Consider the following 26,049-nt stretch of genomic DNA (forward strand, 5'->3'; position numbering starts at 1 on the left):
TTTCCAAGCTCAATATTGGAGACAAGGAACAGAGCTTCGGAGTCTGAATTCCTTTGGGGTATAACGTGTAGGTAAAGGTTTGTCATTAGCTTGCTTTATTGCAATGAAAAATCTCAGGCCATTCTAACCCCACTCCACATACCCCCCATGCAGACCCTCCCCAAGGGACCTAGACCTATTCTCTAGCTTTGGAGTTTGTCTGCCTTCTGTGGAAGTGTATGAATAATACACAGACTCCTGTCAAAATAAAAAGTGGTTATGAGGTCTCTTTTAACACCGGAAGTCCATCTTCCTAAGGAGCAAGGAGACCTTTTTCACCCACATGTCACCTTTAAGAATGTAATGGGCCTTTTGATGAAGGACCAAAGTTTCTGGCCAGCATTTAAAAGCTCCTCTAATATCTAGAGCTACTTTGTCCTGGGGAGAGGAATGCAAACAGAGGCAAAGAAAAGACTGAGTGTGACTGGTGTGTTTAATACCTCCAGATTAGAAGACTATCATTCATCCTAAAGGGACGGGAGGGCTCTTTACACACTTTACACATTAAAATATCTCAGAAGAAGATAGTACCCATTTTGGCACAGCTCTCTCTCCCTCCCTCCCTCCCTCCCTCCCTCCCTCCCTCCCTCCTCTCTCTCTCTCTCTCTCTCTCTCTCTCTCTCTTCTCTCTCTCTCTCTCTCTCTCTCTCTCTCTCTTCCCCCCCTCTCTCCCTCTCTCTCTTTCCCTCTCTCTCTCTCTGTCTCTCTATGTCTCTCTGTCTCTCTCTCCCTCTTTCTGTCTGTCTCTCTCTGTCTCTCTGTCTCTCTCTCTGTCTCTCTTTCTCTCTCTGTATTTCTCTCTCTCTCTCTCTCCCTCTCTCTGTCTCTCTGTCTCTCTGCCTCTCTTTCTCTCTCTGTCCCTCTCTCTGTCCCTCTCTCTCTCTCTCTCTCTCTCTCTCTCTCTCTCTCTCTCTCTCTCTCTCTCTCTCTCTGTCTTTCTCTCTCTCTCTCTTCTCTCTCTGTGTCTCTCTCTCCCTCTCTGTCTCTGTCTCTCTCTGTCTCTGTCTCTCCCTCTCTCTCTGTCTCTCTCTGTCTCTCTCTCTCTGTCTCTCTCTCTCTTCCCTTCTGTCTCTGTTTCTCTCACTCTGTTTCTGCCTCTTTCTATATGTCTCTGTCTTTGTGTGTGTCTTTTTCTCCCTGTTCCTGTCTCTGCCTCCATCTCTACGTCTGGCTCTGATTCTCCCAGAAACAACAACAAATGCTTTTGAAAGGGAGTCTTAAGTTTGTTTGGGAAACATGTGTGTGTGTGTGTGTGTGTGTGTGTGTTTTTTCTTTCCAGTCTCAGAAAGGCTCTCATCCCCCTTCTTTAGAGAAAGAGAAGATGAGGCAAGCAATTGGGGATTGGCCTTTCTCCCTGTCTCTTAGGAAATGCTTAGTTGAGCACACAAATCCTTGGCTTTTTCTCACTGGTGGATTGAAACAGAGCTGGAAGAGACCCCAGAGGCCATTGATAAGTCCTTGTTTTACATGCAACCCCTCAATCCATCCACACATGCATAGATCATAAGGAGTATTTACCCCTGCTATGTTCCAGGCACTGTGCTGGCACTAGCCATACAGACAGACAAACAAAAGAAACAATTCCTACTTGGAAAGTAACAGAAGCCCAGAGATGTACAGTGAGTCATCACCCAAGGTCAAGCAGGTATTAATTAGCAGATCCAGGATTTCATCACAGGTCCTCTGACTGCACTCATTCTAATGTCATAGATATAGAACTCAAAGAGATCTCAGAGGTCAGTTAGTTACAGAATCAATGGAATTTCAGGGTTGGAAGAGACCCGTCTAGTACAACCTTTACATGAACATCACTTCCCTTGAGAACATTCCTGATGAGTGGTTATCCATTTTCCACTTAAAGATATTCAATGATGACCTAATTTCCTTTTCTTACTGATGAGGAAACTGATGCTCAGACACACTACAGTTTGCAGAAACCCATTCTAACTAACATACTCCTCCTTTTTGGAGTTGATATAACTGAGCCTCAGACCCCCTGCCTCTCTGTGCAACACGTCTCACTTTGGAAAAATCTCCATTTTTTTAGAAATTAAATCTTATTTTGATTCATTGCAACTTCTCCCCATTGTCCCTCCTTCCCTTTAGAGCTAAAAAAAACAAGTATCCTACACTACCTGTGCACCTTTAAACAAGTATAATAACCTCCCTGTGCCTCAAATTTCCCATTGATAAAGTGATAGTATTGAACCAGACAACCTCTAAGGACCCCCTTTTATGCCTTAAGTTTTGAAACTAAGTCAGTTAATGTCTTTAGGTACCTTCCTCATCATCTATAAAAGGAGAGCATTGCATTAGATAATCTCTAATGCCTCTTCCATCTCTAAGTCTATTCTAAGTCATTTCTTCTCCTTGGGCCTCAGTTTCCTCACATTTGTAATAAGGAAGTTGAAGTATATTGCCTCTGTGGTACCTTCCAGATCTAAACTGATGCTCTTAAGTGATTTGCCAAAAATTAAAGAGCAAGAGAGGGACAGAGATGGAATGAATATTAAGAACTGAAATCAGTATTGAGGACTCTAATTCCATCACGCTTTACAATATACCTAGTGGGTAAAGTATACTGGGACAGATATTCGGGTCAAGAAAGGTAACCACATCATGTAGCTTGAAGCCTGAGGAGAAATCAGAGCAGGCATCCTAGAGGTCCTTTGAAGTGATCACTGAAGGCTGTTTTAATTCATTAGTGAAAGACAAGGAAGGAAACACATTGCAGTCACAGAAATCCTCATTAAATTAAGGCAAAAAATACTGTATTTATTAAACCCTTATTATTTGCCAGACATTGTGTTAAGTGCTGGGTATAAATAAAGCAGAAGGAATGGTAGTGGCAGGTAGAAAGTATGGATGAGCCTTCAGGGAGTTTACATTCTGATGGAGAAAAGAGTATTGGAAAGAAATGGAAGGAGCTTGGCAGAACATGGACAGAAAGTGAAGAATTCATACTGGAGATGAATAAAGGATTTGGGCATCCTCTTTGAAAGGGAGGTCCTGGGGGAACCAGCCAATCAGGGATGGAGTTCACCGAGAAGACTGAAGGCATAGTTACAAGGCCATTTTGTTAGGAACAGGGAATTCACAGAAGGGGGCAATATGAGAACAAACTCCAAAGGTCATTACACACCATGCAAACAAATATAAATAAACCAGCTATAAACAAGATAAATTGGAGATAGATAGCAGAAAGAAGGCACTAATAATAAAGGGGACTGGGAAGTCATTTATTATTTTAAATCCCTTCCTCCCTAAGGCTACCTTCCATCTACTTTGTTTTTTTTTCTTCTCTAAATCAATTTATATGCTTCTTGTTTCCCACATTTGTAAAGAAGCTTCTTGAGGGCAGGGACTATTTTCACTAAGTAGGGGAGGAAAATAAAACAAACAAACAAAAAATTCTTTCCTATCATCATAACTGTCTCACGAGGGAAAAGGGCTGCTTGGGAAGGTTAGAGGTTCCCCATAGGACCTCAGTATCCAGAAAGTCCACACTATATCAAACAATGATTCTCACCATAATATATCCAACAAATGGTCTCTCCAACCAACCTCTTACTCAAATGCTCCCCCATAAAAGTGTTGAATCAGAAACTCAGGAACCACTTCTCAGGGATTCCAAAAATTCCTTTCTTAGGTAGGAGTTGTATTTGGAGATCTCCAAGGTTCTAGTTCTGAAAGTCTATGATCTTTTCAGGAAAAGACTTTTGAAATTCTCAACCACCATTTATTATGCACCCACTATGTGCTGAGCACTATGCTAAGAACTCTAGACAGCCACCTCAGCCTCTTAACTCTGCAGTCTTCCTTCAAGAAGCTCAAATCCCACCTTCTGCCAAAGTCCTTTCCTCATCATCTTCACTATTATATTAGTGTCTTTCCTACAAGATTACCTACCATGTACATAAAAAAATAGAAAGATACACTACATATGCATAAGTACATGTAAATATATTTATTTATGATATATTGTATATATATAATATATAATTGTATATATTGTATATATATGTATATATATGTATATAATTGTATATATGTATATATAATGATATATTGTATATATACAATTTTCTGGGCATATAAATGTTTTTGGAATTAAATAATTATTTGCCTATTATCCCCCGCCACCATTATGATGTGAGCTCTTTGAGGGAAAGTGCTGTTTTTGGTTTTGGTTTTTCCTTTTTCTTTATTTCTTTAGAACTTAACAGAGTGCCTGGGATAGAGTTGAGGTACTTGTGAAATTTTTGTTGACTGACTGAAGGAAATGTGAATCTTTAACAGTCTCAGATCATAGGATTTGAGCTAGGAGGGGCCTGATAAATCATCTCTGGTTTCAATTTCTGGTTTCTAAGTCAGACCTCCATTTAATAGGAGAATTGTAAGCTCTTTGAGGGCAGGCAACCATTGATCCTTCTCCCTTCTATCCTCAATGCCTAGCCCTTAGGTTTATTTTTAATTATTTTTTATTTTAATAACAAATTTGCACATGAGTTTTCTAGAGTGATATGATCCATCTTGTCTCACTCCATTCTTCCCTCCTCTGCACCTGGACCTGACAAGCAATTCAATCTGGGTCATACATGTATTTTCACACAAAACATATTTCCATATTATGCATTTTTGTTAGCAAATAAAACCCCAAACATATACCCAAATAAACAAATGATAAATCATATGTTTCTATCTGCATTCCAACTCCAACATTTCTTTCTCTGGAGGTGGAGAACATTCTTTGTCATAAGTCCTCAGAATTATCTTGGATCATTATATTGTTGGTAGTAGCAAGGTCTATTGTATTTGATCACTCCACAATATTGCAGTGATTGAGCACAATGTTGTCCTGGTTCTGCTCGTTTCACTCTGCATCAGTTCATGTTGATCTTCCCAGCTCTTTTTGAAAGCCTCCAGTTCATCATTCCTTACAGCATAATAGTATTCCATCGCCATCACATACCACAATTTGTTCAGCCATTCCCCAACTGAGGGACATCCTCTCAGTTTCCAGTTCTTTGCCACCACAAAAAGAACAGCTGAAAATATTTTTGTACAAAAAGGTCCTTTCCCATTTTTATCTCTTTGGGACACAGATCCAGTAGTGGTCATACTGGATCAAAAGATATGCATTCTTTTGGAGCCCTTTGGCCATAATTCCAAATTGCCCTCCAGAATGGTTGGATCAGTTCACAATTCCATCAGCAATCATTCCTAGCACTTAGTAATCCTTTAATAATAGTTTGTTGCTTTCTTTCCTGACTGACTCTGAGAGTAGGGAGTCCTAGACAGTCTTGAGAGAAGAGCAAGCCACTCCGATGGGCATGTGGGGCCCCAACATTGCCCTGGGGCTTCCCAAAAATGTCAGCTGGAGCCTGTCAGCCCCAGCAAAGAAACACCATCACAGCAACATAAGCGTTCACAAGTGACAGTTCACACCAGCCTCCATTTTTGCCACTGGCAACATTAATTTTTAACTTTTTTCCCACTTAGCCTTTTGTGAAAAATTGGTTTGCAGTTTAGTATCGCACATCCTGGTTAACAAGGAGCTCATCACATTATAAAGTTAGGAAGTTTTTCTCCCTTTTTTCCAGCCAAAATCTGCTACAGTGTGATATTCTCCTAGTTCTCTTGCCCCCTAGGGTCAGGCAGAACAAATCCAATGTGGCTTTCTTCCACATATTAGCTTTTCCAATATTTGAAGACAGTTATCATGAGCCCCCCCCCCCCCCAAAGTGTTCTCTTCTCCAGGCTAACCCTTCCAAGTTCTTTTAGTTCATCTCAGAGGCTGTGGTTTCATAGGGTCATGGGATTTGGAACTGGAAGGGATCTTGGGTATCATTTATCCTAGCCCCCTCATTGTATGGAGGAGGAAACCCAGACCAAATGAAAGGAAATGACTTCCCCAGTGTCATGCAGGTATAAGGAGCAGAGTTTCAATTTAAACCCAGAACCACTGACTCTAAAACCTCCTTTCCCCACTACATCGTAATGTGTCTCTTTAGGGAGGGGGGTTCTTGACATTTCTGTGTATCCTCGATTCCTCTTGCTCCTTGGGGCCATGGCCAACTGGCCACTGTTCGTGCATTAAGACTATCTTCAGGGTACTCCCCCTTCTCCTGTGGACCCAACAGGTACATCTCTGCAAAGTGATTCCTAGAGGCCACATTGAAGGCTTCCCAATTTCTGAAATGACTTTTTAAAAATGTTCTTCAGAAAACCCCCCATGAGACCGAGCTTAAGACAGGATGATGTCCTTCCCTGTTTAATTTAATTTTGAAAAGCCTTCATCTGAGCCGTTCCCATCCAGCAAGAATTGGCAGGCACAATCCTGCAGAGCTGAGGAATTGCAACGTGGTCTCCCTGGCTTTGAGAAACATCGACTTCTCCCTGTTCCTGCTGTCTGGGTGGTCCATCCTTCTGCCAAGGAACCTTGGGATTGTCTGGGTTGCTATCTCATTGTCAAAAAGCTGTTTGGTTTTTGTTGATAGAAGCAGACAGAAGATGGGGAGCCACCACCTGCGAACCCAGCTTTGGAGACAAGGGCCAGCAGGCAGATCCGACCAGCCTCACAGCCATACCTGAGCCAACTTGGGAATGAGGAGACCCAGCGTGAGACATGGATGGACCGGTTCCGAAAGCTAGAAAATGCCCTCTACTTGTGTGATGTGAACCATACAGGTGAAAGTTTAGGCTTGAAACAAGCCCCCTCTCACTGGGCAGCCTGGCAGGCTCCTTGGTGACATCTAGCAAAATCCAGAATGGGGTGGGGGAGAAGAGTCCCTTATTCATTATATTGTTTGTTTATAATTTATGATATTTATTCATTATTCATTTAATTTTATATTTATATTACTTATGCAAATAATCAATATAAATAAATAAAACTTATTTTATTTATTTAAAATTTATTTATATAAATATATAATATATATTTATATAAAATAAATTAAAACTATAAATATTTATTATTATTTATATAGCACTTTAATAATTGCAAAGTTTTTTATATATATTTTCTCTACGATCCTCACAATATTCCTGTGAGGTAGGAATTATTATTCTACCCATTTTCGAGATGAGAAAACTGAACCCAAGTAAGACTAAATGGCTTGCTTGGGGTCTAACAGCTAGGAAGTAGCTGAGGCAGATTTAGCTTTCAGTTCTTGTTGATTCCAAGTCCATGCTCTACCCATTACAACACCTGGCTGCCTTCTCTTTGTTCAAATGCAGGAGTATTTTGAAAAGTACAAGCCATTATTCAAATGCAAGGGGCAATTCCTGCAGGTAAAATTAAATAAACAGAAATGCCATTACAAAAGCAAACTTTATTGAAGTGGAACCATTACAAGATTCCCAAGCTTTAGCTGAGGCTCAGGTATTGAAAGCCATATTTTATAAAACCATATAAATGGTAGAAAACAAAAAGGTGTAGCTGCAGGGGACTCTTAGAATGTAGAAGTAGGGGAGGCCAATCCTTGAGGCAGCCCTTTGGAAACTCCAATGTTATACCTCTTAAGAGTCTTGAGAACCAAGTCTTAGAGCCAATAGAGGGCTAGGTCAGAGATATTAGGTCTGGGGGCACCTTACAATACAGAATATTAGGTCATGGAATTATGGATCTGAAAAGGACTTTAGAACATAGGATGGTAGAACATAGAAGGCTAAAAGCTAGAATCGACTTTGGTACGTAGAATGTTAGAATAGAGAATGTAGACCATTGGAGCTGTATTAGGGCATTAGAACGTAAAACATTAGAATAGAGAGTGTAGGGAATTGGAGCTTGAAGGGGCTTTAGAGTATAGAATATAGAATAGAATGCTGTAACTGGAAGGGGCCGTAGAACATCAAATGGTAGAATATAGAACGCTGGAGCTGGAATGAACCTTAGGACATGGAATGTCAGAATAGAGAACAGTAGAATGATAGAACATAGAATACTAGAACTGTAAATAGCCTTTAGGACATAGAGGCCTCTATAAAATGAGAGTATTAGCTTGGACAGCAATTCTTCTGGAGGAAGCATTGGAGGCGGGAAGAATTATTGCCTCAGATTTTTTCCTGATCTGTAAAAGAAGGAGATTGGACTATACAGACTCTAAGATCCTTTCCAATTCTAGATTTTTTTAGCCCAAGATCTAGAATCCTTTCTTCCTTTTTTTCTGATCTCCATCTCCACAGATCTACCCAAAAAAAGAGGTGGGAGAGAGAGAGAGAAACAGAGACAGTGACAGAGAGACAGAGACAGAGATAGGCAGAGAGACAGAGGGTTAAAAAAGCATCAGAAGAAAATATCAGGAAATGATTCCAGAGGAGGAAGAGATAATTGAGCTGGGCCTTGGAAGAGAATAAAAATTCTGAGAAATGGTGTTGATATCATACATGCCAATTCTGAGATCTAGTTTGTGGAAGTACTTGGGAGCAGGAGATGGAGCACTTAATTTGGAGAAGAGCTGGCACTCCCAGTTTGGGGATAAAGTAGGGTGGTTAAGTTCAAAGGATAAATTAGAACCAAATGGCAGGAGGTGTTCAATGCCAGCTACACACTAATTTCTTTTTAGGAAGATGTTGATAAAAGGGGGAAAACCAGGATGACAAAGATACTTTGAGATCAGACCAAGGGGCAAGAGACTGAAGAAGAGGAGTTAGGGAGATTTCTTCCTATAAGGGGCAATGGTAGGTAGGAAAGAGAAATTTGCCTTGTTCTGCCTGACTCAGGTGACAGAGGGGGACATTGCTAAAGGGTGAATTTAGTCTTGCTGTAGGGTAATAAAGCTATCCACATGTAATTAGAGCTCATGCAAATCGTAGATCTAGGGCTGAAAGAGACCTCAGAGTTCTTTTAGCTCAACCCACTCAAACTAGATATAAGAAAAGGAGGACCAAGGAAAGTTAGTGACTTGCTAAAGGTCACATGTGAAGCCAATCTGAAGCACGTTGGGATTCAGGTTCTCTAACTACAGATCTCAGAGCCTTCCATGCGCCATCTTTGTTTTCCCCTTCCTGGAGGTGATTAAGCAAAGCTGGAAGACTACTCACCAGGCATGTTTTAGAGGAAATTCTTTTCCAAGTATAGACCAACCACCTTGGCCCCCGAGATCCCTCCCAACTCTGAGTTTGTGTGTTTCATTGAATAAGTTCATAGGATAGATGACAAAGGCATAAACAATGGTAATAGCCTTGTAAATGGAAAGAAGGGAAAATAAACAGAAACTAATTGGATCTGATGGGCAAGTAAGAGGAACAAATCAAAAATGACGATTATATTTTCTTCCTGGGTGGTTCACATATTTAGAGTTAGAAAAGTACCTAAGTTGTCTTTTTGAGGCCAAACCCCTCCTTTTTACAGATGAGGGAAGTGAGTGATGGGGTTGTTGGTTTTTTGTTTTTAAGTGATTTGACCAGGGTCAGAGACATTATACAAATATATTGTTGTTATTCAGCATTTCAGTCTTGTTCAACTTTTTGTGATGCCATTTGGGGTTTTCTTGACAAGGGTTGAAGTGGTTTTACATTTCCTTTTCCAGCTCTTGTTATAAATGAGGAAACTGAGGTAAACAGTACTAAGTGACTTGCCCAAAGTCACATGGCTAGTAAGTGTCTGAAGCTGAATTTGAACTCATCTCTTCACTCTAAGCCCAGTGCTCTATCAACTGACCCACCTGGCTGTCCTTGTAATTATCTGAAGCAAGATGGAAACCTAGATCTTCCTAACCCCAAATCCAAGGCCCCATAGACTACCTCACAATAATAAGGAGGATAGGATACATTTAGTACAAGAAGGTGCTGAGTAGAGCTTTGGATGTACCAGGTTTTATGCACTGGTGGGGCACGTGGGGGGAAATACACAATAGGCAGTTTCAGGATGTAAACTAAATCTCAGAAGAGATTAGAAAATGGAATGACTTCAGGAGTCATCTGTCTAGAGGTGATCATAGAACCTGTCAGAGTAGACAAGACATATAGATCAAGCTAGAAGGCACTTGAGAGATGATCTTTCTTACAATTCAAACCCAGATCAGCATAGAGTCCTAGATTTCAATCTGGAAGGGGACCTTGAAGGATATCTAGCTCAATTTCATCATTTTACAAATAAAGAAACTGAGGGCCACTCAAATTAAGAGACTTGTCCAGGGTCACACAGGCAACAAGAAACAGAGAAGGAATTTGAGCCAAGGTGTTCAACCTGTATTTTTGTACTGTACCACACTCCCACAGAAGAGATTGTTACAAGGACCAGGAGAGGGTTTTAGAATAATAATGGCAGAAGGCATTTACTTTCAAAGTTCTTTGTATATGTTGGACCTCACATACAATATGAAGTTGACAACATTGTTATTCCTAACTGAAAAGGAAATGGAGTGTGACCTACCAAAGTCATCAAATGAATAAATATTTGGGTCAGGATTCAAACCCAAGGCTTTGTGACTCAGAGGTCAGATCTCTGTATTTGGGAGGAAGAGGGGGAAGAGGAAGCAAATGAGTGAGTCCTTTCAGGAGACCAAGAAGGAACAGTCTAAGGAGGTCAGAGGAGTGTATGATGAAGTACAGAAAAGTCAAGGAGAAGGAGGCCTGAAGAGGGGCCCATTGGATTTAGCACTTTCTCTGTCATGAGTGACCTTTGTGAGAAAGCCTTACTTGAGTGGTGAAGTCAGAAGCCAGATTGTCTGAGCTTGAAGAGAGCGTGGGTGGAGAGATAGTTGAGAGAGCCTTTTCCAGTGTGTCTCATTTTAATTCTCAGCCCCAATAAACATTTTTAAAGTCTCTGGTCACACATAAAAAATAGGGTAGGGTCAGGTTCATGTCCAAGTTTCACCATTCATTTTGACAGCTTTCCAAGGTGATTTAGATCAGGGAAATGATATGGACAGGATAGACCGGGATTTCTGCAAGGCTTTTGTCCCAGAATTTCAACATATCTTTATGAACTAGCCTGGGCCTCAGAAGACCTTCTAATCCCAATTCTGTCTCTGTCTACCTTTGTGATGGCACAGATCACCACACCTGGAATGAGGAAGACCTGAGTTCAAATCCAGTGTCAATCACTTATTAGCTGTATGATCCTTGGCAAATCATTTAATTCAGTATGCTGCAGTTTACTCATCTATAAAATGAGCTGGAGAAGGAAATGGCAAATCATGCTATTATCTTTGCCAGGAAAACTCCAAATGGAGTCACAAAAAAATCAGACATGAAACAACTGAACAATACCAGCTTTGTGACACTCCCCATGTATGTGTGTGTATATATATATATATGTATGTATTTAAATATTTGACTACATCTATGAATATAACAAATAAATACTATATAATACAACATTTAGATAATATAACTAAAATACATTTACATATTTATATAATTTATATACATATTTATTATATATTTATATTTTATATATTGTATATTTATTATATGTTTGGTATTATATATTTTACTATATTTCTATATTATATATTTTATTATATTTTCTATATTTATATTTTAGTTATTATATATTATAAATTATATTAATTCATATAAATGTGTATATTAATTAGACAATTTATATAATATAATAAAACACATTTATATAATATGTGTATTTCTGCATAGGCATATATACATATACACACACACAGGTACTGTGTACAGAGTACTGGAAGATAGATCCAGCTAGAATAGAGAGCAGTAGAGATCTGTAGAAGGTTTTTGAACTAGGAAGTGGCATGGCAAAGGGTGTACTTTGGGAAGATTGCATGATTGCCATGAGCAAATGGATTGGGAAGGGGCAAGATTAAGTGTATCGGGATTATTAGGAAGCTCACGTAGTTTAGAAGGAAGAGGGGGAGAAATGAGAATTAGGCATGTTCAAGAGGTTGTGACTCACAAGTGAGGTTGTTTCTGAGTTGGAGACAAAAGCTGGAGAATCATACAATGTTCGATCTGAATGGGGACCTTAGATTAGACTGTGTGCCCCATCCTGGTCATTTGATAGAATAATACACTTTGTGGCCCAGAGAAAATGCAGGATTTGCCCCTGGGTGTTTGTGGTAGGACCCAGAGGAGCACCTGAGCTCCCTTTGCTTCCCTGCCCATGCTCATTCCACGCTCAGCATTGTCTTTGAAGGAACTAAACACAATATCATGAGAGGATCAGTTGAATTAAATGGAAACTTACCTGGAGAAGAGGGAGCTCCCAGAAGAAGTCAATAAATACATCTAGTTAGCAAGCATTTATCAAGCATCTACTCTGTGCTAGGCACTGTTCTAATCATTGAAGATATATATATAAAAGGGTAAAAAACAAAGTCCTGCCCTCAAGGAGCTCACAGCCCAAGGGAGGAGACGACATGCAAACATCTAGGTAAAACAAGATGTATAGAGTGGAAATGGTAGGCTGTGTCAGAGAGGAAGGCTCTAGAATTGAAGGACTCCAGGAAAGGCTTCATGTTAATAGAGACTTGAAGGAGACCAGGAAAGGGAAGTGAGGATGGAAAGGATTACAAGTAGACTTAATAACTGGTGGAAATGACTAGAATCAGGAGAAGAGAAGGTTCAATCCTGTTCTGCATGGCCCAGCGAGACAGAACTATCAACAATGGACTTGAAAGAGAACAGATTTCCCTGAAATTAGTGGAACAAGGTCATAATAGAGTGACATGAATGTTCAATAGGTTGACCATGGCAAAAGAATAGAAAGTAGTTTAGAAGGTTCTGGATGCTGATTTTGTGGGAGAAGATTCTAAGTAGAGTTCATCATCTGGGCTGGTATTGGATAACCGGTGAGTCCTCTTTCCAAGCTGAGATTCTGTGATACCATTGTAATGACCTGGTTCTGAGGTGAAGAAGCTTGGGATCTCTCAAGCTTGGGACTGGAAAAATAGTCCCCAAAGAAGAGTAATAAACATAACAGAACTGTTAGGCTTTCTCATGCCACAACCTTGTGAGTTAGGACATGCAAGTAATTCTCCCAATTTGACAGATAAGGAAACTGGGGCACCAAGAGGTCACATGATAGCATGTCATAGCTAGTAAACCCCAGAGCCAACCTTTGAGCCCTGCTTTCTGGACTCTGACCTCAGTGCTGTTTCCTTTCTAGCATGTTCTTTCCAACATAAGAGATAGGTTAGAAAAAACAACCCTCAAAATGCAGTGACTATTGATGGCTACAGCCTCAGTCACTGATCTATGCCTCCCCAAGCTTGGACCTCATTCTTGTGGAGTTTCTGAAGAAACAAGTTCTCTATGGAGTTTTGTTGACCTTGGTAGATGATGGATGTAAATAAATTAAAAGGGCAGATTTGAAATACTTTCCCCATGACTTCTTCATTATTTATTTCTGTTTTTCCCGTTTCCATGAAATGTGTAGAACCACTACAGCCAAAGAATAGGTCAGCAAGAGATGGGAATGTCTGAGGCAAGTTTTAATGAAAAATTAAGATTGTCCAAGGTCAGCATGTTGGCTGACTCATTGGCCACAAACTTAGGAAGGAACCACAGCCTCATAGCAGAAAGAGGACCTACATTATAGAATCACAGAACAGGACTAAATCCTCTCTGACTCTGGCTATTTCTACTGGCTAGTACCTGTACTTATAATCTTCTCCTTCCTCATCTTCCCCTCCTTCAAGGCTAGCTAAACAATTACTTTTTATGTAAAGTCTTTCCTGAATTCCCTCAATTCTAGAGCTTTCCTCTCTGAAATTACTTTCCCTTTACACTCTACACCTCTTGCTTTATATGGATGACCTTAGAACATGGAATATGAGCAGAATAATCTCTAGTTTTAATGATGAAAGAGAACTTAGAAATCATAACATTAATGTTTAGATGGACATTAGAATGGTTGACCTAGAGAGAAGTCTAGATCATAAATATTAAAACTGAAAGAGACCTTGAAACATAGAATATCAGAGGTGGAAGGGATGTAAAGAATTTAATGTCGGAACTTAGAGCATCAACCATGAGAACTTTGGAAAGACATTAGTTCATAAGATGGATCAGAGAAAGACCCCAGAACATAAAAATGTTAGAACAAGGACATGGAATATAGAATGCTAGAGTATGAATATACATAGTCTTGAAAACAGAATGTCAGAGCTGGAAGTGGCCTTAGAACTGAGAATTTCAGAGGCTAAAGGTTAATCTTGGAACATAGATTAGAGCTGGAAGATATCTTTGGACATAGAATGTTAGAACTGGAAGGGACCTTAGAATATAGAATGTCAGAGCTAAGAGGAGACTTTGAACATAGAATATTGGAGATGGGAAGGACCTGAAGTCATCAGTTATTTGGAGCTGGAAAGCACTCTAGATCATAACATCTTAGAACCCAGAGCTGGAAGAAACAGTGTTTAAGTTGGAAGGATCCTTACCACATAGAATGTTAGTGCTTAAAGGTATCAACACGTGCTGTTGAAGCTAGAAGAGAGATTAACATTTACTGAGTCCAATGACTTTGTTTTTACAAATCAGGAATGGTAGTGATATTTCCAAGGTTAGTCAGCTAGTGAATGTAACAACAAGAATTTGGAACCAAGCATCCCTATCTCTAGCTCAAAGGCCCCTGCCCCACACTGTACCAGACTCATATTTCTCCCTTTTGGAAATAGCTATGCTCTCCAATGTTCTGAAAATAGATGAGCCTGGCCATGCTTGATTGGAGATGTAGGCTGTTCACTGCATAAATATTTATTTGGCTTTTCCCATGTACAAGTACATACTGGGATGAACATAGAGTGCATGGAAGGGTCAAAGGACTGATGTGAGGGATTGCCTCAATCAACCAAGGATGGAAAATGATATTTAACAGACAGATTATTTTTTCCTTTGAGGAGGTGGTGGGTTTGTTGCCCTGGTCAGCTCTCTGAAGGAGGGATGGAAAAGTCCTCCCAGCTCCCTACTTCTTGCCTCTGCATGTGTATGTATGGGGTATATATTTGAGTTTTCACAAGAGCAAAAGAGGATGGACTTTAGCACATGATGAGAGATTGAAGGATTGTGGTGAGCAGCTGTTTGGGGAGTCCACTAATGACATGATAGATTAGAATGGGCACACATTTCAACTGATGGAATTTTTAGTTTGACATCAGGATGAATTTCCCAAGCAGTAAAGTTGGGAAGCTTTTAAATCATAGAACACAGAATACTACAGCTGTAAGGGGACTCCGAATCTAGACTATTAGAGCACATATTGTAAGAAATGGTCCAGGGACCTACACAAATAAAATATCCAGGATCGTATGTGGATGAGAAGGTAAAATGTTGGAGCTGGAAGGGACTTTAGGAGATAGGATGTTAAAATGTAGGATATCAGCTTGGCAAGGGACTCCAGAACAAAGAATGTGAGGATTGGGAGGGTCCTAAGGATATGGGATGATAGAGCTTGGAGGGACCTTACAAGAGAAAATGTCAGAGCTGGGAAGAATCTTAAAAGGGGGAATATCAGAGCTGAGAAGGAGCTTAGAACAGGGGGTGTCAGAGCAAGAAGGGGTCTTGGAAGAGAGAAAGTCAGATCAGGAAGGAAGCTTAGAACACAGAACTGGAAGGGTCATTATTACAAAGAATGTTAAAGCAGTGAATGTCAGAGGTGACAGAGGCTCTGGAACATAGAATGTTACAAATTTTTAAAAGTCATAGAATAGACACCTGAAAGGAATCCTAAAACAGAATGAGAGCTTAGCACACAGAATCAGTAGAGACCTCAAAACACTGAAAGCTCAAACAAACAAGAGAATCTTAAAAAATTAAACATAGGGTATTGGAGGAACCTGAGACTAAAAGATGGGAACTCATCTGCAGTGAGATGAGAAGGCAACAGAGTCTGGTCTGGGTATTGCAGTGGTTAAAGCATTGGATTGGCTATGAGGAAGATTTGCATTTGAATCCTGCCTCAGATACTTACTGTGTTACCTTGAGCAAGTTGCTCATCTTCAATCCCAGCTTCTAGGAGATCACTAGGGCTTCCTTTCACCTCCAGATGAGTGATGCCAGAACGTAGGTTTGAATCTAGCCATTTACTAACTTGGGAAAGTTTTTGTGCCTCAATTTCTCATCTATCAAATAAAGATAATAACAGCACCTACCTTAAAGAGTTGTTACAAGAATCAAATAAGATAATATATGCCAAGTACTTTGCAAACCTTAAAATGTTAATTAAATATGTTTATATTATTCTAGAGTTTGATGAGAATGCAGGCTAGGGAATCCAGATACAATGCTTTATGCATATTTGAGAAGGAAAAGGTCAGATATAAGTGAATTCATTTATGAAATCTCTATTAAGCACCTTTGTATGTCCAGTGGGCTACATCAGGTGATGGAGAAGGAAGAAAGAAGACATTGGCCTCCCCTCTCCAGAATCCCAGAATCTCAGTATCTCCCAGACAAAAGGGACTTTTAGGAGACATTGAGTCTAATTCCTAACTGAACCAGCCTCTACTCTATCATGTATCCATTGAGTGGTTGGATCTTCAGGAAGCTTACCATCTGGAAGGGAAGATAAGATGCCAAAAAAGAATACAAAATACATCATGGAGGATAGTGCCATGGGAGGACAGAGGGTAGATAGATGAGTAGGAGAAACTTAGTGACAAAGGAATAATTGAATTCAATCACTTCTAGGTGACCTCAAGTGAATGAGTCTCAGTTTTCTCCGAAGCAGAAAAAAGCATTGGACTTAAAGATACTAAGAGGCTCATTTTGCTCTAGGGTTCTATGAGTCTACAACTTTGGGTAATGACCTTTGGAACCAGGAGCATTTCAATTTAAACCCCACCCTTCTCTAGAACTAGTTTCAGAAAGTTGTCATAGCTACATGAAGCATATCCTTGAACTTCGCCTAGAATTTAGCTGTGGGTTGCAGTAGGAGACGCCTCATAAAGCATGTGTCCACATCTTAGTATTGGCTTTGGTCAGGACTAAGGATTCTTGTGAAGGACCAGTCTTGACAAGACATAGAGAATCCTCTTCTGGAATCCCATTCAATTCAACAAACATTTATTAAACCATTACTATGTGTAAGACATTGCAGAGAGATTAATCTTGTAAATAAGTATCTTTTTATTCTTTCTCTGTTTCTCCATCTCTCTCATTCTGTGTATCTCTTTTCTTTCCCTGTCCATCTGTTTCCTATTCTGCATCTTTCTGTCTTTGTCCATCTGTCTTCTCTTTTTCCTGTTTTCTGTATCTTTTTTTCTTTCAAACTCTATTTCCTTTTTGCCTATTTCTCCATTTGTCTTTTATGTGTCTCTCTGTCTTGATGTGTCTGTCTCTTCCTCTTTCCCTTTCTCTTTCACTATCCCTCTGTTGCTCTGTCTCTGCTCCCATTCTTTCTATCTTTATCTTTCTGTCTGTCTTCCTGCCTCTGAATCTGTCTGTGTTTCCAAATGTCTTTCTGGCTCTGACTGTGTCTGTCTACCTGCCTGTGTCTTTCTTCCTCTCTCCCTCCCTCACTCTCTCTTCCCCTCTCTCCTCTTTTTTCCATGCCCCCTCCCCCCCAAACCTAGGTGTACTGGAGAAGGAGCGAGCCAGGCGTCTCATGCACAACTACAATCTCATTTACAACCTTGCCCTCAGCCCTCTGAAAATTGATCAGGCAGTCCGGAGGTTCCGTGTAGGAGAGAACCTGCTCTTGGAGCCAACACTACGGTACCTGAAGGAGCTGTGACACGTGCCCAGATCATCATGCTAACAGCTGTTGCTGTGTCTCCCTTCTTGTACCCAGGGACACGTTTTTCAGAGTCTGAGGATGGGAGAGATGAAGTGTTCCCAGGGAGGTGCAGTCGGCGTAAGCATCCTGGGCGTACTTCTCATGGCCTTCCTGGCTCAGACCAACCCCCTTTTACCGAATGACATGAAGGCGGGGAGGCTTTATTTGGTTTGGGTGAGAATGTAATCAGGACTGTCACCAACCAGTCCAGCCACTCCCTCAAAGTATGACTTTTAACCTCTTGGCCTCAGTTTTCTCCTTTATAAATGGTGGTGGTGATGATTATGGGAATGTAGACTAGGTAATCTCTTAAAGCACCTTTTATCTATTACACTGTTTATTCAGGATTCCAATTGGCTGGTCCAGGTTCTGACATTCTGTAATATAAATTTCTATGCTCTAACATTCCTTGTTCTAAGTCTCCAATGTTCTCTGTTATAAGTTCTCTCTCAGCTCTGATGTAATATGTTCTAAGGACCCTCCTAGCTCTGACATTCTTTGTTCTAAGGTCTCTGCCAACTCTAACACTTCTATGACTTGAAGCCCCCCCCCCCAGCTCTAACATTCTTTCTTCTGTGTTCTAGTCATCCATATTCAAAGGAGCAGCCAATCTCTCGCTTTTTGTGTCTTAAGATCTCTTTCCCCTCTAACATTCTATGATTTGTTTACCTTCATTCTAAGTTCTAAGGCTCAGTGCAGCTCTAACATGCAGTGCTCTAATATATTTTGTCCTGTGCCCTGTCATTCTAAGGACCCTACCTAACAGTTCAGACACTTTGATTTTGTAGGGGATTTGATGCATTTTCCCAGAATTAGTATATTACCTGACACGCATTAGGTTCTTAATAAATGCTAATTGGTTGATTGATTTATCCTAAGATCCCTTGCAGCTCTGACATGCAATACTCTGTATTCTAAGCATTCTAAGGTCCATATTCTCTTTTTCTGTGAACTTTCCTGCCACTGGACTCAATAGCTATGTCCCTGTGGGCAAGTTATTTCATCTCTCTAAGGATCTATTTCCTCATAAAATGTCCATGATAACATCCGGAGTAGCCCAACTCACAGAGTTGTTAGGCGACTCCAGTGGGATAATGGCCATAAAGTGCTTTGTAAGTTGAAAACCCTCAAGATATGGCTCGAGATATGTTATGATCAGGATGGGGATGCTCTGATATTCTATGTTCTAAGCTTCACTTGAGCTCTCACATTCTGTCTGTGACTTGGTAAGGATCATCAGGGCTTTTGGCCACTTGAGGAATCTCTAGGAGCCAGCTGAGGTCCTATTATGATTAATGGCATTTATTTCTAATTATTATGGATTAAATTATATTATAGGAATCATAGCAATGGGAGAGAGAGGGAGAAAGAAAATTTTTAAGAACTTAGCCTATAAGAGAAAGATGACTTCCATCAGAAAATTAGTCTCCAAGTTGGACAGTTCTTAAGAAACCATCTAATCCAACATACCCCAGCTCAGCCCATGACTCCAATCCTATCACTGTGGAAAGATAAAGTATACCTTAGATGGATGGATATGTATGATTTTACTGGAGAAGTAGGTGGTGTAGTATATAGAGGAACTCAGCTTCTAAGTTACTAGTTGGGTGGCCTAGTCATCCTTGAACCTTTGTTTCCTTAACTTTAAAATGGAGATATCAAGAGCCTATACCTACTCACTGGGTTGTGACAAAGCTCAAATGAAATAAACCATGAGAAGTATTTCATAAGTATTAAAGCAAACAGGAGCTATAATTTCTCCTCATAAAGAGATGGGAGTTATCTATTGTTTGTCCCCTTGTTGGCAGAATAATGAAAGCAAGGGGACTGGAGTTCACCCAAGAATGGAAAGACCAAGTTTCATGCCATCATACTCAATATATTAAAAACATACCCAATAGACATGTCACACTTCACTCTGTCTAAAGCCCCCAAATCTAGTGCCTGCTATGTCCACCAACTCCATCTATTTCAATTCCGGGTGCATTTAAAGGGATTAAATGTTTGTCGAATTTAGAACTAGAAGGGGCCAGTCCAACTCCATCATTTTACAAATGAGCATCCTGAAACCCAAGGGGAGATGTCCTGCCTTAGGTTACAGCTAGCAAATAAGTATGGCAGGGATTGGAAGCCATCTTCCTGGTTACAATATTACCCAGCTGAAAGAAAAATAAAATAAACCATAATTAGTGCTATGTCCTTCTCACCTCCCAAGTTGCCAATCCACTGGTTAAAGCTTCAAGGATCAAGATATTTGAGACCAAAGAGTTCTCATGATTGGTGCAATCTCTGTTACCATGAATTAAGAGGAAGGTAACATGCAGATGCTGGCCATATTCCCATTTTATCTTAACATCTTACTATTCATTCATTAATTCATTCACCAAACACTTTTATATATTTGTATGAGTAACTGTGTTAAAACTAAGGTGAATGATTCTGAACTTAGAGAGCCTGTTTCAAATCCTGTCTCTTATGCATACTGTCTGGCTGACTTTGGACCAGTCACTTAATTTCTATGGGTCCCAATATTCTCATCTTTAAAATAGTTAAGCTAACTATCCTTTGAGGTCCTTTCCAGTGATTAATCTATTTTCATGAGTTACCCATGATTTATTTAGATATTAATTTATTTTACTCTGAATAGACTGCAATAATTTGACTTGTAGAAGAAAAATTAAAATTTGAAAATTCTACTTCAATAATAAAAGAAATGGTCTGCCATTATCCCAGTTTTGGGCCATAATTGTAGAAGGGATCCAACAATCACTGATGTTTGTGGTGTCAATGTAATAAGAGTATTAAGCTTTTGATTGATCTAAAAATCCTCTCCCTTTTTCTTTGTCAATGTTGAGATTTCCTTTCTGAGTATCTCTGGGCACATCTAGTATCTCATGATGGTTTATAGTTGCTGTGAAACCTGAATAAAAACTTGCTAACTCATCATCCCTGGTGTGTGATGTGATTTCATCCAAGATCCCATTTTGGAATGCATTTCTCCCAGCTTGGGACTGGTTGGTTGCCTTCAAAGACTCCTCAAAGTGGGACTGATTATTATGGAGCCTTATTTACAATGGGTGCCATCAATTTGACTTGGACAAGACCACAATCAACTTCTGACTGGATTGCTCATGAAAGCTGGGTATGTTGTGTTGTGATCACCAAGAAGTATCCTTTGTCTTGGGACCTGGATAGGTGTATTTGAGTCCCAACACTTTTATTTACCATCTGTGTGCTGTGGGGGAAATTCCCCAGGCTCAGTTTGCCTCTCTGTAAAGTGGAGATAAGAACATTAGCTCTACTTACTTCTCAGTGTGATTCTGAGTAGTTATAGAAGTGAAAATGTTCTGTGACCTGAAAATGTTGGACAAATGGTGAGTGTTAGAAGTGATGTTCTTACAATGTTAGAACCAATATAAGCGAGATATCTTTTAGGAAGTAGCTATGGGAAAAGACAGTGGAAGTCAAGAGTGGCATAGTGGAAAGGATTCAAAATTGGGGCTACAAAGATATAGATCCAAATTTCACTTATTGCTCACGTGAACTGTGATCAAATTACATTGACTCTGGACCTCAGCGATTTTCTTTGTAGAAAGGGTTAGAAAATTAATTAATTAAATTAAATATTTTTTTTTAAGGGGTAATAATAATAGATGGTTTCTGAGGATCTTTTCAGTTCTTGTCTGAAACTATGAACCAGAGGTTGAAACCTAGGTCAGACAGTTGCTGTATACCAAAACAGCTAATCTCTCTGGGGCTCAGTTTTATTATCTGTTAAATGGGGATAATAATATTTTTGCTGCCTACTTCATACAATTGGGAGGAAAGTACCTTTGAAACCTTTAGGGACTTTGAAAATGTGAGCTGGTTGCCTGAAGTACTTCCACCCAGTCCCAAATCTTTATCATATAAACCCCCCCAAAATCTTTAGCATCACTGCCATCTTCATTTTAAAATTATTAATCATCACTTATTTTCCTTACATAACCCACACTTCCTAGCATTTTTCTCTTGCTCCTGCATCCCAATTTTTAATTATCAGTATGGTGAAGGTGGGGGAGCTATTTTGCAGTTTGATAAACTGACTAACAAAGACATCAGCTAAGTTGGGCATTACATGAAATCACTGATATTTTCTCATTACCCACAACCCCCCCCTCCCCACCAGGGGAAGGAGAAAGTGATATAAATGGAATGGAGAATTTCCAGTTAGGAAAATCTCTCAACTGATGCAGGTTGGTATCTACTCATTGACTTATTCAGAGGCATTGAGAGATTAACTTGTCCAAGGTTAGATGGCTATGACTGAGCGAGATTAGAACCCAGGACATAACACCCCAGAATCATAGATTGAATACTGGAGAGAAGCTTGGGAATTTGAGTCCAAGAACCTCATTTTTACAGATGAAGAATCTGAATCCTAGAAATATAAACATATTATTGCTCCTCATGAATGCTAGATTCCAGCCAAACTTGACCACTTGTTTTTCCCCATACACAATGCTTCATCTCCTGCTCCAAGTTTTTGCCTGGTCTGTCCCTCATGCCTAGAAGACTCTGCCTCCTCATCTCCACTTATTGGAGCCCTCGGACCCTATCAAGGTTCATCTCTAACTCTATCTACTACAGGAAGCCTTCCCTGATTCTCTAATTGTTTTCATTACCCCTCCAGGGTTACTTCCTTTATGCAGCATTTTGTATATATGCTGCATCTACTTCTCTATAACATACCCTATTCTCTCAGTAATATGTAAGCTCTTTGAGGGTAGAGGCCATTTCTTTTTTTTTACTATTTATAGCTTCATCTCCTAGCCTAGCACATAGTGCAAAGTTGGGATATTACAAATGTTTGTTGATTGATTGATTAATATAATAGCAGTTATGCAATTGTGAGCAAAGCACTTAATCTTCAAGCCTTGGTTTCCTCATCAGTAAAATGGGGGGAAAGACAATAGCTCTGTGACTACAGTCAAATCACTTAACTTATCTGGGCTTCCATTTACACATCTGTAAAATGGGCATGATAACCATTGTGGGATATATCTAGCAGGGTTTTTATGAGGATCAATGTCATTCTCATGTAAGATGCTTTTATTGAGACACTATAGAAATGATCTGTAAAATTTAAATGAATCATAATATAAGCTGCTCATCCCAGACAGGATAGAACCAAGTCTTCAAATCCCAGGTACAGTATTCTTCCCACTACTGGGCTGGCTCCAAAAGCTAAGGGGTCAATTTTTCTGCAATATTTCCTGGTGTTTCCCTCTCCATTTTCTCTCCTATTTCTTTCTGAACCAGTGTCTTCAACTTGCTTAGAATTTCCTGTCTTGATTATATAGCAGGTTTTTTTTCCCTGCCTAGTATTTTTGCCCTCCTTGGAAAAATTGATCCCCCTTCACCTTCCTTTCAAGTTAATTTTTTTTTAATTTTTTATGGAGTTTAGGATAAAGAGTGCTCCATTCTGCTACAGCCTGGCACCTCAACACTCCAAGGAACAAAGAATATCCATCCCTTGAGGCAGGGGTTGTCTCATTCTCTGTCTTTGTATTCCTGATGTCCAGCATAGTAGCTAAAATATAGCAGGTGCCTAATCAATGCTTGATGATAGATAGACTAAAGAGTTGGTTAATGAGCAGAGGTGGCACTAGTTAATGGTTAGTTTTACCCCACACTCACTGACTCAAGGAAGGAATTTCCCAAGATCTTTGAAAGGAGAAGAATCTTAGAGGCTGATATTGAACTTGAGATTAAAAAAATTCCTGGAGCTGTCATTGTATAAAGAACAGTGATGTTGGGTAAACTGACCTTTATCTGTCCTTTTCTTCCTTCAAGCATCTTTCAGCTGGGATTCCCCATTCTCTTAGCAACAAATGCAGACAGAGGGGTCTAAGGATGAAGGATGGTTCATTAACCCGCAGGAGTTGCCCAGTGGCTCCTGGAGTTGACTGGGGATGTTGGAACACTGGAAGGCAGCATTGGAATGCATGGCAGCAGTTAGCTGGAGCTAATTGGTGAGGGAAAAGCCTTGGAGGAAGAGTTTCCAAACACAAAGCATCAATATTATTGGAGGAGTGATCGGGATGCCTGGGGCACAATATGGCTTCAGTTGGACCAACTGCTTACTCTCTGGGTTCCTCTTTCACAGTAGCAAGCAAATCCCTTAATTGAAGCTTTTCCCCACTCCATACCCTCTTCCCAGCTCCTTACACATGACTCCTGGGACGAGTGTCTTCCCTGACTTCATATATCTATCTAAATAATGGGTAGACTCCATAGCAACCACTTCAGGGGAAAAGGGTTGAGGTGCAAGGTGTATGGTCAGATGGTAATACAGTCCCTAGCAGATGGTGAGGCTGGGAATGGATCCTGAATACATTCATAGACAGACTGAGCTCTGACAAAAGGCTCTTGAGACTTCTCTGGGGGACAGCAGTGGGCTTTGTACCAGTCTCTAGCCTGGAGCAACTCTCCCCCTACCGTCCATGAATTTTCTGGGATACTGAGTTCACCATGGCAGGCAAATTAGTGCTTCCTGGAATGTCCTTGCATCTTTGGCTACAAGGATGATAACATTGAAGCTGGCAGCACTTTGGAAATCATTTAGTCTAATATGTCATTTTACAGGTGAAGAAATTGAGGCTTATGCCTTACCCAAGCCAATATTCTACCATAGGTCCTCTGCCTCAGAAACCTATGCTCTTTTTACTAGATCAGCTTGGTCTCATAGTGAATAGAGGCAATCCTGCCTCAGACTATTCCTAGGTATGGGACCCTGAGAAGTTACTAACTTTTCTGAGCCTTAATTTCCTCATTTGTAAAATGGAAATACTAATAGAACTTCTAAGAAATCAAATAACTTGTCCAAAGTAACAACAATAACAATAATAATGATAATATTATTATAGCTTTGACTATGTGCTAGCTATTTGCTAGGCACTTTGCAATTATTATTTCATTTGATTCTCACAACAAATCTGGGAAATGGATGCTGCCATGATCTCTATTTTACAGATGAAGAAACTCAGTCTTAGGAGGTTAAGTGACCTGCTTGGGGTCATACAGTTAATAGGAGTTTGAGGTTAGATTTCTATTCAGATCTTCCTGACTCTACATTCAGGACTCTATCCACTGCACCACCTTGCTATCTCTAGATAACCCAGACAATAAAGATAAAAGCCAGAATTTAAATTTAGTTCATGAAGAATGGAAAGCCCTCTAATCTCGCTTATTGTCATCATGCGTTTGCCCTAAGAACTTTAATGAAAGATAAAACACTCCATCCCAAATCAGTGCATTCCATTTGTTGGTAACTAATTATGAAGAAGCATTTGTGTGTATAGGTGTGTGTATGTGTGTGTGTGTGTTTTCCTCCTGACATCAAGCTAAAATGTTCCTCTGCCATGTCTTCCCTATGTGGAGAGTTTTGCCTCTGGGGCTAAATTGAACAAATCTAATATTACTTCTACAAGACAGCTTTGTAATTACTTGTAAAAAAGCATCTCTTGCTCCCAAGCTCAATTCCCCTTCCATTATGCCAGAGCAAGAATCTAATTGTTGGAAGTATGCAGTAGGTGGTTAATACATATAGAAGTGGAGTGAATTATCAGACAATATCAGAACAGAACTAGCAGCAAATTTAACTAAAATTTCTGAACTAATAATTTGGGTCTCTTTATACTCTCTCTAGCCAAGCCTTTGTTTGTTCTCACTTCATTCATTCATCAAGCATTTATTAAGCATCCACTATATAATAGGGACTGTATATGGTGCTGAGATTACAAAGACCAAAAAAAAAAAGAAAGAAAGAAAGAAAGAAAGAAAAATGGTTCTTTCCCTCTAAGAGGATTTGGATTTTGAAAGGTGAAAAGGGAGGCAAAAGGAAGCCCCTTGAATCTACTGGTTAGATATACACTTACATAAAGTCATTTTGGTACCAATGCCCAGAGATATCTTAGGAGTAAAGAGATCAAAGAACAAGCCATTGTAATCATCCAAAATAAAGGAGATGAGAGCATGAGCTGTGTAGGCTGTGTGAGTGGTGAGAAGAGGACAGATCTGAAAAATGTAGACAGATAGTCAAGAAAATTGGCAACTGATTGGATAAAGGAATTAGAGAAAGGAAAGAAATAGATGGATGTCACTGGGATTACAAGCTTGGGCATAGATACATATATGTATTTATAATAGAAAATATTATATGTATTATATTATATATACACAAATATTATACATGTGCATACATTGCACATACTACATCTATGTGTTATGACATGTATTTTATTACATGTTTGTATATACATACTGCA

The 26,049-nt window shown here is 39.8% G+C and overlaps 1 protein-coding gene across 2 annotated transcripts in view; it reads left to right on the plus strand.

Moving 5' to 3' along the window:
* Nucleotides 1-20,686, plus strand: part of C2H1orf87 (chromosome 2 C1orf87 homolog) — a 62,671-nt gene extending 41,985 nt beyond the window's left edge. For both annotated transcript variants that reach the window (XM_007480488.2, XM_007480490.2), the window contains 2 exons: nucleotides 6,540-6,729; nucleotides 17,538-20,686. In XM_007480488.2, the coding sequence (XP_007480550.1) occupies nucleotides 6,540-6,729; nucleotides 17,538-17,698 (351 nt within the window). In that variant the 3' untranslated portion in view covers nucleotides 17,699-20,686. The remainder of the gene's footprint in view (nucleotides 1-6,539; nucleotides 6,730-17,537) is intronic.
* The last annotated feature ends 5,363 nt before the right edge of the window (nucleotides 20,687-26,049 follow it).

The sequence above is a fragment of the Monodelphis domestica genome, chromosome 2 (assembly GCF_027887165.1).
Source record: "Monodelphis domestica isolate mMonDom1 chromosome 2, mMonDom1.pri, whole genome shotgun sequence".
In the NCBI taxonomy this organism is placed as follows: Eukaryota; Metazoa; Chordata; class Mammalia; order Didelphimorphia; family Didelphidae; genus Monodelphis; species Monodelphis domestica.